The sequence below is a fragment of the Callorhinchus milii genome, unplaced genomic scaffold, assembly GCF_018977255.1.
Source record: "Callorhinchus milii isolate IMCB2004 unplaced genomic scaffold, IMCB_Cmil_1.0 Scaffold2, whole genome shotgun sequence".
Classification (NCBI taxonomy): domain Eukaryota; kingdom Metazoa; phylum Chordata; class Chondrichthyes; order Chimaeriformes; family Callorhinchidae; genus Callorhinchus; species Callorhinchus milii.
The window spans coordinates 79259806-79274926 of record NW_024704743.1 but is presented as its reverse complement, the minus strand read 5'-3'; the positions used below and the strand labels follow the sequence as shown (position 1 = coordinate 79274926).

General features: G+C 38.6%; 1 protein-coding gene across 4 annotated transcripts in view; it reads right to left on the bottom strand.

The window, feature by feature from the left end:
- Positions 1–2417: 2417 nt before the first annotated feature.
- LOC103185093 (arf-GAP with SH3 domain, ANK repeat and PH domain-containing protein 1) overlaps positions 2418–15121 on the bottom strand; it is a 123122-nt gene continuing 110418 nt past the window's right edge. For 3 of the 4 annotated variants that reach the window (XM_042332547.1, XM_042332548.1, XM_042332550.1), the window contains 5 exons: positions 12701–12770; positions 11327–11391; positions 9309–10000; positions 6147–6269; positions 2418–5310 (listed from right to left, as the gene is read on the bottom strand). In XM_042332547.1, the coding sequence (XP_042188481.1) occupies positions 5236–5310; positions 6147–6269; positions 9309–10000; positions 11327–11391; positions 12701–12770 (1025 nt within the window). In that variant the 3' untranslated portion in view covers positions 2418–5235. The remainder of the gene's footprint in view (positions 5311–6146; positions 6270–9308; positions 10001–11326; positions 11392–12700; positions 12771–15121) is intronic. The other variant, XM_042332549.1, reaches the window with a different exon arrangement.

Here is a 15121-nt window from a genome sequence, read left to right as displayed (position 1 = left end):
CATGCGGGAAAGAAAGGCAGGAATGAAAATCCCTTCGTCTGCTGGAGATCGGGAAGCGTTCTTTCCAATATGCCTGGATCCTGGATACATTGAAGGCTGAATAGGTCATTCACTCTGCAAATTTCACTCCCAGAAATACTACTTCACCATAATAGATATCTCAAGTCGGTATGAGCTACATACATGGTTGTGGGCTCCACTATTTGTATTTCTTTAAGTAAACCCCCCTCCCTCCCCAGGCTGAAACGGTTCTGCTGGTTGTCACCCCTACCCGTGGTGTGTGTGAAGCTAAGAGTCTCCAGGACTGGTCAGACTCAACAACATACCATGTTAGCACTCACTGTGGGGATGTAACAGCTGATAGTCTGTTGTAATAGTCTGTTGTCACCCAACCCCCATAGAGCTACAAGCAGCTCGAGGTGTGGAAGAACGTGACTGTTGACATCCAAAAGACTGGGCCCAAGGTGGTCAGTGTTCCATCTCTGGTTGGGTGGGTGAGAACATGCTGACTCTAAACTTCAAGGTGAGATTGAATCTCAAGGGTTCTGTGCTTGTCTAATGGGTCGCTGGACAATCTCAAAGCTTTCAATAATGCAAGCAATTAAACACTGGACAACCAGATACGGAAATTGACTTGGTGAGAGGTTAAGCAGTAAGAACCAACTCTGGCCTTGCCCCACAACTTTGAGACATTTTGAGGAAGGCACAATAAAAATGTATATGGTAAATAGAGAAAGATTGAGAACTAGCTTGAAAACTTTCTTAAATCTAATTTCTTAGTGAAATCAAACCATATTGGAATAAAAATGCTACAAAATCAACAGTAACTCAATAGGTGATGGTGTAGTATTTTCAAATAATAAATCTCACATCTGATGTAGGACCTTATCACGTGGCCAATGTCTCAAAGTGCTTCAGTGGATTTACTGTATGTAGATTGACTATTTGTAGTGAACATAGAGGCCAATTTGCTAATTAGAGATTGAGGCTAAATGGGTTTAGATAAATGAGCAAACATTCAAAGCGAGGTGCTGCCTTCTGAGTTTGGGAGAAATATTTGGGTGGAAGTTAAGGCTGAATGATGATTTGGAGGGAGGAAAAAAGGGAAATGGATTAATATTCTGGAGTCTTTGTTGTTTTGCTTTTGAGATTAGTGAGAACTTTTCTTCAGGAGATTGTTTGGGGTCTGTGATGAACCAAAAAGTTTTTTTTACCCATTTCAGACTTTAATCATAGAATTATATAGTACAGAAGGAGGCCATTAGGCCCATCGTGTCTTGTACCGGTTCTTTGAAAAGATCTATCCAATTCAATCCCACTCTCCCGCTCTCTCCCCATAGGCCTGCAAACTTGCTCTCCACAAATAATTATCTACTTCTCTCTTAAAAGTTGTTATCGCATTAGCTTCCGCCACCCTTTCAGGCAATGCATTCTGGATCCGAACAAATCGCTGTGTGAAAAAATTTCTCCTCACCTCCCCTCTGTTTCTTTTAACAACTATTATCAGTATTGCATTGCATTAAAAAGTGTTTGTGGTTATGATTTAAAGTTGAATTCATTTAAGATGATTGACACATTTCCTTAACACTGTAGAGGAATAATTGTTTGTGGTTAAACTCCCATACCCAATTTTTTATGGTATGATTTGGGATAAAGTTACACAGGAGCTAACCGATTTATAAGCATGTTTACAAAAGGTCTTACTGTGAGAAACTAGTACCACAAATAGGTATTTAATTGACCAATAGACAGTGACTCATAATTGACTTCCCCCTCCCCCCACATGTACAGATATTTCTGTCCACGCAATTATATATTCAAACCCTATTTAACCAATACAAATCTAGATGATAATAATCTTTGCATTTGATATAGCACTTTTCACATCTTCCAGACGTCTCAAAGCGCTTCACAGAATATACTGTAAAGTGAACTGACTGTATATTTGTGGGCGAAATGTAGATCAATAGGAGATTGCAGCTATCACTGTGAAAATGTATTTGGTTGTACCACAGATCCTGCTTGAAATACATCATCATATTTATTTCAATATATAAAAAGAAACCAGACCGTACTTGAATTATGACAATACTAAACGACCAAAACTAAGATTCAAATTGTAGAACCTCGAGTTTCTGTAATTTAAAATTCAATCTGTTTAATCCAAATTTGTTGGAATGTGGTATTGTGTTTTAGTCCTTACTGCTGACACCCACACCAGTTCTGCTTGTTATATAAAGTAAAATTACATAACAGTGTGAAATTGTAACTGTTTTCTTTATTCCTCTTGTTCATTGCACTGTTATCAACCTTGCACACAAGAAGAAATTAAGAAAATCCATGGAAAAGTTATACTGCAATTTTTACTGTCATATCAGTTGTATATATACTTTTGGAACTAAAACACGCAAGAAGCATTTGCATTCATATGTTTTGTTTTATGGGGGGTGGGCGGGAAAGAGAAAGACAGGAATGAAAAAAATAACTACATTCAGCTTTTAGGACATGTCACAGGATTTTATGTTGCAATGTAACAATATCAGAACACAACAGTTTTGTTCTTTTTAAATATCTTCCCATAACAAAATGTTTTACAGAATTAAAAAAAATCAAACTGGAAATACATGAGATATGGTAAACTGCAGTCAAATCACACAATTTCATGTCCAGTTGGCTGTCAGTACCACCCGATACACAGTTTTAAGGAACACATAATACAGGATAAAATGGATTACATTATTAAAAGAACTAAAGGGAAATGCCAAACCCACAATAGCTGTTTATCATTTGGCTTGCGGTTATAATTTATGCATTTATAACAATTACTTCAAAATATAAAGCAAATCATCTGAAATTACAGCATAAAATTGTGGCTTTAAGCGGAATGTACATCCAATCAGAATTCAAACTTCTGAAAATGCTCAATTTAATGCAAATCTTCAGCTGTTCATGATCACTTGGTGTAGTTTGGTTAATTCTCTGCTCGTTATATGCAGGAACTCAATTTGTGAATTTATGCACTGGGAGGAGTCATAAAGCCTATGATCAGTAACTTGTGCATGTTTCCCCTTCGAGCAAGACAACAATAATCGAAGGATTCAAATTGCTTTAAAACAGTTTGAGAGCCAGCTATATTCCGTGGCTTTGGAAATTTATATTTGCAATGAAGACAAGAGGATCTGTACTGGCAACAGGTTAGTTACATAAACAAGTCAATAAACTGCAAGACCACCACAGCACCAGGCCAGAAGTCTCGACTCAACACAGGTGATTACACGTTTTGACTTGTTTTCATCTAAATCTACTAATAGGAATATGTACCTTTATTAACAATTAAATTACATTGTTCAGAGAATTCTATAATCAGTTACTGTCATTGGAGATGAACGTAACTCAGTTTACTGAATATTTTAAGGATCGCACACCAAGGCCTACCCCTCAAGTATGAAATGTAAAAACTGTATTTATTTTTTTGGTCCCTAAAATAAGTTGAAATAATGCAATATCAATAATGATTGTAAAAGTGTACAGTTATCAAAGCCTTAAGCAAACTAAGATCCATGGTGTCACTTTGTTCCCTAACCAGTTCAAGATTTGTGCAAATAATGCAATTTCTTTCATCTATACAATGTAACAACCACAAGACAATTTTAAAAAAAGATTTAAAGTTGAGCAACTATTCATTGCCAATTATCCACAATACAAATAATTTTGTACATTCTTTCTCAATAACCTAGTGGATCACCAACTCTCCACGCCTTACCTCTATTGTCACATAGCATATTACAGTATAATGGTAGTTGACTTTAGGTGACAAATGGAGAAAGAGGGAAGATTTAAAATGGATTTCAGAACAATGTTGTTGCATCTTTAGCTTACACAATAGTTTCACATGCATTGATAATGTACTGTTTCAAAAGGTCTGTAAACATATTTACAATGAAGTATACTTTAAAACTGATAACTGCACACCTTTCATAAGAAAATAATTACATTTATATGTATGTGTGTATATCTACGCGCGTGTGTGAGCCTATGCATGTGTGCCTGTGCGTGCGCCTGTGCGTGTCTGTAATGTGCATCTTGCGTCTGCATTGCTATTGCTTGATTAGGGTTAATATAGCTAACTGCCAATTTTGAAACCTGCCCAGGTAGTCCTACCATAAAAAAAAGTGTCAACTCTATTAGCACAACCACCTCTGCTGCATTGGACAGCACCTTTTATTCTGTCAGTCTCAAATGGACTCGTGTGTTGCCAATGTCCTGTGAACCTTAATACGCTAGTTTTTAAATAGTTACTTTCTTCAGAAACATCCAAACTGTACTGGCATACTTTAGTTTACACTGAGAAATTGCATTAATGAACATAAAGGTGCTTGGCCCACTCAGCATCTTTGTTTAGGTCAATGCTTCAAAAAGTGAACAGATGATTAATTTAATTTCTCATCCTCAACAACCTAACTCTTGAAAAGGTAACCCAATCATAGCTCTTAAATCTTAACACCAGACTTTTAAAAAAACTGCAGACCTATCTCTAATTTTCACTGAATTCTCAACAGAACCATCAGAGCAACTCTGAATTGTGTCAAAATGTTTATCTGCTATAACGACTAACACCAACCAATGTGCGGAATTTTAGCAAGTCTCCTCGGAACGAGGTAAAAACTTTCAATAACATTTCCAGTCATTCTCTCTATAGATAAATTTGCCTGACCACTGCATACAATTAAAACCACATATAATCCCACAGGTACATTAAGAACAGTATGCACAGCATCCATGTTAAAAGCATAAGGAGCAAGGGGGCCAGTGCAAACTGAAAGCTGAACATATCCTCACCAAAACCATTATTTTTGTAATTGTAATCTGAATACTGAGATGATATCAATAAAAGTCAAGCTTTAAACAGTTAAAATCCTAAATGTGTCTGTCTATAATCAGACAAGCAGGCAGGAGATATATCCCATTGACAGTATTAGTAAGTGCTAGATGCCATGGATGGCTGCAGTACAACGAATAAGGCGCGCCAGGTTCCAAGGCTATTATAATACTGGAAAAGGCAGAATAACATAGTATATACAGTACATAATCACCTCACAAGGTGAACCTTAAATGACCTTTTGAACATCAGCTATATACAAAATATGCACAGGAATAAGCAGGCTGCAACCGCTTTTACAACATCAAATGAAGTGCCCCACAGCTTGAACGTGAGACGCTGGATCTCATGGTTCATTAATCAGATAATATGTGCACAAAGGACACGGGAAAAGCACCACTTCTGTCAGGATACCCCTCAACGTGACCAATCTGTTAAAATTAAGAAAAGTACAAAGATTTAATATCTAAAATTAAACATTTACTGTGCAGGCACACAGAGAAATAATTCCAACCCTGTAGACTTTCTTACTCTCGAGCACAGGAAATCTCCAAACACTTCTAGATTCTGATGTGCTAGCACTAGATATGGCTGGGGTGGGGGAAGAGAGAGAGAGGATGTGGAGGAGAACAGGAGAAACATCCTTTCTTTGGCTCTACCTGTGACTTTTTGGGGATGGTAAGATGAAGCTAAGTTTTATAGAACATGGTGAGGATGATGTGTATTGCAGCCCAAACGATCCTCTAACAGGAAGTCAAATGTCTAGGTACAAATACATTTTGTTGGTCAGCTGGGTTTTTGACAAATGCAGAACCCATCACCATACTTAAAGAGTATCCAAACCAGAGAGTTACACCTACACATGGAAATTTCCACATGTCTGGTAAGGGTGCACACTCTCTCCCTGAGGGATGCTCCTGCTTATCCAATTCTGGAGTGTTTTAGGTCCAGGTTGGCTTGGGGACACTAGAATGTGCAATGGGGTTCTGCTCGAGTTTAACCAGCTCAAACCCCAAAATGTGCCATCTAGAGCACTCTCTGGAAAGCTGTCCAGCTAAGACCACCCTCTCATTAAGGCTTTGGCTTGGAGGGTTAACAAGAGCCAGTTGAACTCCCTGCGTAACTCCCTTCCACGGTAACTATCCTTTCTGGTTGACCTGCTGTGCATCAGTGTTTTTTTCAGACAATAAAATGTTACAAAGGAAGGCTCTATCTCAAGATAGAATATATATCTGGAAGATGACAAGTAAACATTACTGACACTTACCCACCACTCCTGATCTTCTTCCCCTGTTACAACGATAACTTCTCCTTCAGCAAATGTAAGCTCGTCATCGTTATCTGCCTGGCAGTCATAGATAGTTTTTACTCGGCGAATCTTGGTCTTTGCCTTGGAAGGAAATCAAAGTTGATTAAAAAATACATCTCTGTTGTAATTAGCAATTTCATTGTTGGTCAGGATTGGTAAGCGCCACAGGACATCCCCCCTGACGTCAAAGACAGCAAAACTCGCATAAATCTTATCTTTATAAATTGCACAATTGCCTGAATTGGACATTCACCCAAGTCCCATTCGGTTTACTTTCAAAACCACTTCTTTGCACTACTCATATTAGTCACCTCCCAACCCTGCTCCCTTGCCCTCCATTACTCTTACTAGTTGCGGGAAACGATGTCTTGATCTGTCTACACATGCACACTTATCGGCCGGCTGCATTAAATTGTGGGAAACTTAGTTTTGATCATGTGCAGAAGAACTTAATTTCCCACGATTCAATGCGATTCCAACGCTTGCTGGTAAGTACACATGCAATGACGGATCATGATGTAGTCTTGATCAATCACCGCATACGCACTTTGAATTATGCATGCGTAGTGTAGATTATGGATTAAATCGGATTTCATACAACTTCTATAGTTTACCTGCAACTCGAACTTCACACAAGTCATATTAAATATTACAATCCCAACTGATGCGACTTATGAGTTTTAAGATAAATGTAACTTTGTATTGTATTGCACTTTCACACAAAATGTGTAAAGTACAGGAATCCATGACCAATAATAATAATAATAATCCTTGCATTTGATATAGCGCTTTTCACATCAGGAGGACGTCCCAAAGCGCTTCACAGAACACACTGTAAAGTGAATTGACTGTATATTTGTGGGCGAACGCGGCAGCCAATTGCGCACAGCAATGTCCCACAACAGTCATAGATTGAAAATTACCAATTTAATTATTGTTTTTGTTTTTTGGAGGGATTATTATTAGGAGTGTGGAGTAAGGAAACTTGCCCAAGGTTTCGCCCTCTGCCTGGAATTGAACTCAGGTCTCTCACTTGCAAAGCAAGTGCTCTAACCACTGAGCTACAGGACTCCAATCCCAAAGTAATTATTTTGCAAGCATTCAGCTAGAAAAATGAGACCCTCAAAACCCCCCAAAAATTGTTGAGGAACACTCTGCTTTTATTTCTTGTTGGACAAAAGCAATTAGGATTTAAGGGTTTATAGAATGTTATTTATGATGCTATTATCTTTAAATTAACTTTTAATATGTAAGGTGTTAAATCAAAAAAATGATTCTAATGGTGAATTGTTGTATAATATCATCAAAATAGNTTTTTTTCACAGGATGACCAATCAAATGTTTCAGTCAGTTCATCAGCGAAACAAGGCTGTTACAAGCAATAAAATACTATTAATGAGTTTTCCTTCTGCTCTTTCTTATTTTGTTTTTCTCCCATCCTTGTTCTGAGAGACTTGTGTTTGTCATTATATAATATTCCTTACATTTTGTATAAGGCCATTCAGGTCTGGAGGATATCCAAAAGTGCTTCACAGGATATACAGTAAAGTGGTGTGACTGTGTGTTTGTGGGCAAATGATGTTTGGCAAAGATGTATTTCATTTTCCCTTCTCCAGTGAAAGAAAGCAACAACAAAATTACATTTGTATAGCGCCTTTCACGTCGGGAGGACATCCCAAGGCGCTGGACAGACAAGAGTTTCAGACCCGAGCTGGGAGTTGGGGACGGTGGATGGTGGGGGAGGGGAAGCAGAGATCAAAAGCATGGTCGAAGAGATGGGTCTTGAAGGTGGCAAGAGAGGGGTCGAGGCAGAGGGACTGCGGGATGAAGCTCCAGAGGGTGGGGGCAGAGTGGCAGAAGGCCCGCCCGCCAATAGTAGGGTGAGCGAGGCGGAGGATGTGAAGCAGGCCGGAGCCCGCTGAGCAGAGGAAGTGAGCAGGATGGTAGTGGGCGTTAGGAGATCGCAGAGGTACGGGGGAGCAAGACCGTGGTGGGCTTTGAAGTTGAGGACCAGGATCTTGAACTGTATCCTCTGTGCGATGGGAAGCCAGTAGAGTCGGGCAAGGATGGGGGTGATAGGATAACGGAACCTAGTGCGGGAGAGGACACGGGCTGCAGAGTTCTGGATGATCTGCAGCCTGTGGAGGGAGGAGTTGGGGAGGCCGACGAGCAATGAGTTTGCATAGTCAAATCTCAATGTAATGAAAGCACGTATGAGGGTCTTGGCAAGTCAAGCTAAGGAGAACATGGTATCCAAGCATATATTCCAGGATTGCAAAGGCCTTTCTAACTGCCTACATTTACATTTAGTAAACTCTTTTCAGTCCCACGACAAAAACTAGGATAATCTGGATTTCCTAGTGTTCCTTTGCATTCTCTCAGGTTGACATAGAAAAACATAGAAAACAAAAAGGGACTTCACTTTTGGGCAATAAAAGGATTAGGATTAGCATGTCACATCAACAGGTTCATGTTGAATATCAAGAGACCTACTGGCCCTGCTGGAAACTGTTACATAGGTTCAGGATCCTAGACACATTAGGCAAATCGTGAGATACCATGCTTGAGCAGACAATATTATTCGGTTTCCTGAAGAAATCATATCTTCAGTTTCAACAATATTTTGGTATACTGTGAAACTGAAGGAGGAACAGGCTCAGAGTAAAATTATGAGATACTGATTTACAAAAGTGTGAATTTTCCATTTTTTTGTGTGGATCTTGTGTTCCTCAGAGTGGGATATATTCTGCTGGGAAATGGAACACTTACCATTTCAGGCATCTCGCATTGAGCCTCCCCAGTAAGGTTCAGCAGTTTGAGCAAAGTATACTGTACCAACAATGTGCCTCAACCCCAATCTAAGCAGAGCAGCCCTGCAACATCCAGCAAGACGATTCCTGCATCCCATATCAGCCTACTATTGCAACAAGAATTACCAAAGCTGTTCTTTATGTTCTTCACTAAACATAGAGAGTGCCTTGTTAATTAATTACTAGCATTTCTAATGTGATGCATGTAGGATTTCTTTAATTTTGATTTCCTCCTTTGTTTCCCTTCAACTTTTCAATTCCTTGTGTAAATGCGATTCATCATGACAAAAACAAACAGTTTAGAACTCACTGTATTTATCTTCCTAGGAAGGGGCACAGGGGTCTCAGGTAGACTGGGAGATGTACCATTTGCTTCCTCGGACGGTTGTCTCTGTGGTGTGTCTCCTGTCTGTGGTTTTGGAGGAATCTCTTGAGCCGGTGGCTTTTGAGAAACCTCTGCAGGCTGGGGCTTTTGGAAGACTTCGCCTACCTGGGGTTTTGGAGGGATCTCTCCTGGTTGTGGCTTTGGTGGGAGTTCCTTTAACTGTGGCTTCTGGGGCAAATCCCCAAGATGAGGCTTCTGGGGCAAATCCCCAAGGTGTGGTTTCGGGGGCAAGTCCCCAAGGTGTGGTTTCTGGGGCAAGTCTCCAAAGTGTGGCTTCTGGGGCAAATCTGCAATGTGCGGCTTCTGGGGCAAATCTGCAATGTGCGGCTTCTGGGGTAAATCTGCAACATGCGGCTTCTGGGGTAAATCTCCAACATGTGGCTTCTGGGGTAAATCTCCAACATGTGGCTTCTGGGGTAAATCTCCAACATGTGGCTTCTGGGGTAAATCTGCAACGTGTGGCTTCTGGGGCAAGTCTATAACATGCGGCTTCTGGGGCACGTCCACAGACTGCAGCTTTTGTGGCAAATCTCCGACCTGTGTTGACTTCTGAAAGGTATCTGAACCAGATTTGTCCACTGAAGCATGATGGACGCTATCAATTTTTCTCAGGGACACTAAGAATAAAATTGGTACAATTATGTTAAAAATTGGCAAAATGTGACAACCTTGGTATAAAACAACAAGATTACATTTGTATAGTGCCTTTCACGTCGGGAGGACGTCCCATATTCTAGATAGATTACTCTATCCCTTAGCAAAGAGCTTTTGGAAATTATTTGAATAAGAAAAAACAGATAACACGGAAATACAACTCAATCACATTCTCGTGTGAAAGTTTTAATTTCAACTAATTCAAATAAAAAAAATCAAGAAGCAACTTCTTTCTGTTCCCATGAATTTCATAGTTTTTCAGCTAGGATATTTAGGCAATATGGACCAAGGACTATCATCATCATAGTCATATCATCAGCAATGTTAGCTGACAGAAGACAAGCTTTATTTGGTGGGACAAGTCCTTCTCCTTCAGATTCCTGTTCTCCGAGGAGCAGGAATTCATATGAGATGTTCAATCTACTGACCTGACTGAGAACTGGCAAACAGAAACAAAAATACCAGTCACTCACTGAGGTTGGCAGAAGTTAAACATCAGTTGAGGCTAGCACGTGAACCCTGTACCTTTGCCCTACAGGACATTCTAGCATTCTCATGCTACAAGACTATTTCCACTTAATCCACCTCCAAAATATTTAATTATTTCTCAGCAAAATGTGAAACATTTTTTCACCATGTGTTATGTACATACCATGTACCAACTTCTGAAAGCCTACTTATAATTAATAGTACAAAGTACATTTTAAGTATTCAGCTTTTAAAAGAAATTGATGCATCAATGCATTTTTGAAACCATAGCTATCAGACTTTCTGCCCCATCCTTTGGAACTCTATTTCACATTCCCTTTGCCTCTCTCCCTCCTTCAAGGCGCGTCTCAAAACTCTCCTCTTCAACCACCCTCCTACCCTTCACACTCCCTGATCCTGATCCCCAGCTCAGGTGCAAATCCCTGGCTGTCCAGTGCCTTGGGATGTCCTCCCGAAGTGAAAGATGCTTTACAAATGTTACTTTGTATTGTATATTACTGGCATTACTCATTGGCCACTGCAAACGTTATGTGCAGCTGGCATCACCTCCTGCATGCTGTACATGTAGACTATGTAGGGAAATTTGTGTTGGTGTTACCCTAACCCAAGCCCACAGTGCGACCATGCTATAAACCACTGAGTTATACCGGAGTTTGACTATTTGATAAATGTATACTAGACTGAACCAATAGAAAAATTTACATTGAGCAAAATATGCTAGATTATTGATTTGGTTTGTTACAATTGTAAGTATTTAAACATTAAACTCATCTAATATTCTTTGAACTCCAAATTATTACCTTTTTGAGGTAGTTTGGGAAGGACTCGTGGGCCTAAGGCAGTTTTTGTGGTTCCAGACCCAGTACTGTACAAAGAAATAAAAACATTTGCAAGTTAAAATACTGTCTGTTTAAACTGTGCTTTGAAGATAAAGGCATACAACTCTGGAAACTCCATTCTGGAAAGTATCCCTATCTCAAATCATAAATCAAAACTGTCAAGCTCTGTATGGTAGGTTTTAATGTTTCTCACCAATCTTAAAAAAATAAATAACTGTTTTGTTACATTTGGACCACTAGATCGCTACACAATGTTACATTTCAACCTTATATTTTATTTATTATTAAACAAATCCTGTTCAAAGATTTTCATTAAGTCCTTAGTGAACCCTCAGGTTATACTTAGTAAAATGTCAGATGTGTGGCTCTTCCAAACTGTTTCCATATGGTCTCAACCCTTGCCATGTACTGAAACATTTTGTTACCCTGAGTTTGCAAACTTGGCACCATAGATATATATAAATGAAACATACAAACAGGTAGGTTAACAAAAATTAAAGGTTATACAAAATGTAAACAAAGAAAACAAAGGGAAGGAAATTAATTGGGCTTTTGTTGCATTAGAATTTGTAGGATGTCATTGTCGTAGGGTTGTTCTATATTCAAAAATAATCAATTAGAAGAACAATAATTCATTGTGTGAAGTTTGATGCATTAACTAATTGTTCAGTTAAAGAGGAAGGGCAATCTAAGGGTAGTACTTTATGATCAAAGTACTTCCCATTGCTGTAGAAGAACTATCTGTTCATTAGTTTATTATATTTTACCTGGAGTTGCCTGCCCTTGAGAAAGCATAGCACTGAAAATATACATCAGTATCCATTTAGCTAAAAAGGTTATTTCTACTAAGGTATTTATTTTAATTAATGTTCCCGTTTCATTAGCCGCTTCATTGTTTTCTGTAAAAGTCCATACCTCATTTCTGCCAGGCTTATGTTGAAATTCTGCACCCATTACTGATTGATTAACAGATATTTTATGGAAGAAAAAAAACTATTAAGCTCAATTTGTTTTTATCGCCTGTGTTTTGGATTTTCAGTCTATCCTGCTTTTCATTACTCTTGATGTAAGTAGGTACACAATGTCCCAGTTTATTTCAGACAAATAAACTTTAGTTCACCTTTTTAGTCATTGGAAAATAAATATGGTTTTCATCAGATTTTTTTTATATAGATAGTAGAGCAATAGTAGAGGTATGTTATGGAACCGTCTAAAATTGAAAAAAGTTATGAAAACATTGAGTATGAAAGAGAGCATAACTCTTTTGGTTAAAAGCAAGTATTCATCCATAATTTAACTTAAAACACAACTATGTTCAATACAGTCTATATTTACCATGGTTGTTGAGATATTCCCTCAAATTTACTCCCTGTTCTGTTCGATTGTGGTGGACCAGAATCTGTACCTGAGAGACAATCATATTTTAGTTTTATTCAGCATTACAACAACAACAACAAAATTACATTTATAGAGTGCCTTTCACGTCGGGAGGACGTCCCAAAGCGCTGAAATGCAGATAGGGAAAAAGTCTAAGGCAAACAACCAAACAGAGACAAGTACATATTAATTCCAGAGGGAAATACAGTATCAATAAACATTGTAAATGTCGGAAATATTTTTGGAAACTGTTAAGAAAATATTTCCAGACTACAAGTGTCCAACTACACTAAATAAATGGTAAGCGCTCCTCACATATCAAGCTCCTTCCTGCAACATGTCAATGAGGGCTACCCATCAACTAAAGGAGATCCTGAGAACTGAAAAGCAATATTCCAAATTTCTGCCGATCAGCACTATTTCTACATCAATACAAGCTAAAGCCTCGTGTTATAATATAGTTCAGAGACAGTATGCATTCTTGGGTTTAATAAAATGAATATCCATAGTTTACATTTGAGAAGTTTCAGATTTCACTTGTCAAAATTGCTAGCAATCCACTGTTGTAGTATTTTTTGTTAAGAGGGATGTGAAACTTGGTAGGAATATTATACAATCTAAACTGCAATAATAATTCACCAAATGGACAATGTTTCAAAGATAGTGGAGTAGATCCTACTACAGTATTCTATTGCTCACAGAGAAAATGTTTATGTACAGTTTTTCCCGAAACTATAAAAAATCATTACTAATTTCATTAATCATTACTATTTCTGCATTTTAAGACAAACACACTTATTTATGGCATCTGGGGTGCTCGCCAATTTGCTAGCCAAGCATTATTACAAATAGATTAACTATGATCACTTTGTGATCTTAGTTAATGTGTGATACCAGGTATAATGTCTCTTCTAGGAACTTATGTGGAAGTTATAGCTCTCAAACACAATGATTGATATCTGTGAAAGAATGCTGAAGAATGATTTTCTCTTCCTATTGATATTCCTTAGTAGCACAATCCTTTTTCCATCCATTTCCTCCTCCACTTTAGATGAAATGTATACCCTTCTGGTTTCAAATGATGGATTAGGAGTTTCAGATAGATACTGCTGCGAGTAATTGGACGTACTCTGAGCAATAGTTCTTTTATAAAATGCTCTCAAACAAATTCTTTAAAATGTTTATGTTTTCTGAAGAACTGGAATTTGATGTGCCTTTGGATTTTACAAGCTTAAACATTCTTGTTGGTAGGATTGTCCTTCACCAAATTAGGTTATGGAAGTTAGATGCTTTGCTGTGCTTGGAGCACGTTTCATACTTATAAATGATGTGATACCAGAAGGCAATGCAATTTCGTGTTTTGAGCATTAGTCCAATGAGAAGAATCAATAAATCCAAAATTATAATACAAATTAAATTCTAAAATTCTTTCTCAATACTACGAAGAATTGTATCTTAAAGAAAACATGATGAGTTTACCCTTCCATATCACATCTTTAACTTGACTGCTCTTTCTAAAGTATTGGGAGTGTGTTTTCCCCACCCAACTGCACTCCCACCTCTCCATCATCGCTTGCTTGTGCCCTCTAGTGTGTACAGACTCACTTGGTTGACACTAACAATGTCCCATTGCCATCTCTCGGTTTCTATTCTCGATTCTGTAGTATGTTCCAGTTAGTGCAATCTCAGTGTTCTGTTTGATCCTCAGGTCACTTTAAACCCCCACATCCGGTCCATTGCTGAGTCTCCTTTTTCCAATCCTGGACAGGGGCTATCTAGACCACTACGTCACTGAAATTGCTGCCTAAATTGTTATTCATGCATTTGTCATCTTGGAAGTTAGACTCCTCTAATCCTTGTTGGCCTTCCTAACTACAATCTCAAAAAGAACCAAAACTGCAGTCTATATTCTCTTCCACACAAGGTTCTGTACACTATATTCCCATCACCTCATTATTTTCATGCTCACATGGTTCCATATACTCCCAGTATCGTAGAAAATCAGCTTTAAGATCTTGGTCCTGCCCTTTAAATCCATTCACAGGTCTCACTGCTCCCCATCAAGGAAATGTTCTCTCTCGACCCACATGCTGTTCACCTGACATTGGTCTATTATGTATTCCTCAAGTATTTCAGCTCCAATGATAGGCAAGCCTGCAGTCACTATGTTCCTGCCCTCTAGAACTTGCTTCTAAAAATTATTACTAGTAGCAGAGGAGCTCTTGCCAATCCATGTGAACTCTCTAGAATTAGGTGAGAAGGATCCGTTCCTCCAGGGAGAGCATGCACAATAAATTCCAGATGTAGGAACATTTCCAAGTGTAAGTCACATACACATGTGGAACTCTGGGAGTCTGGGTTGGATACTGTAAAGCATGG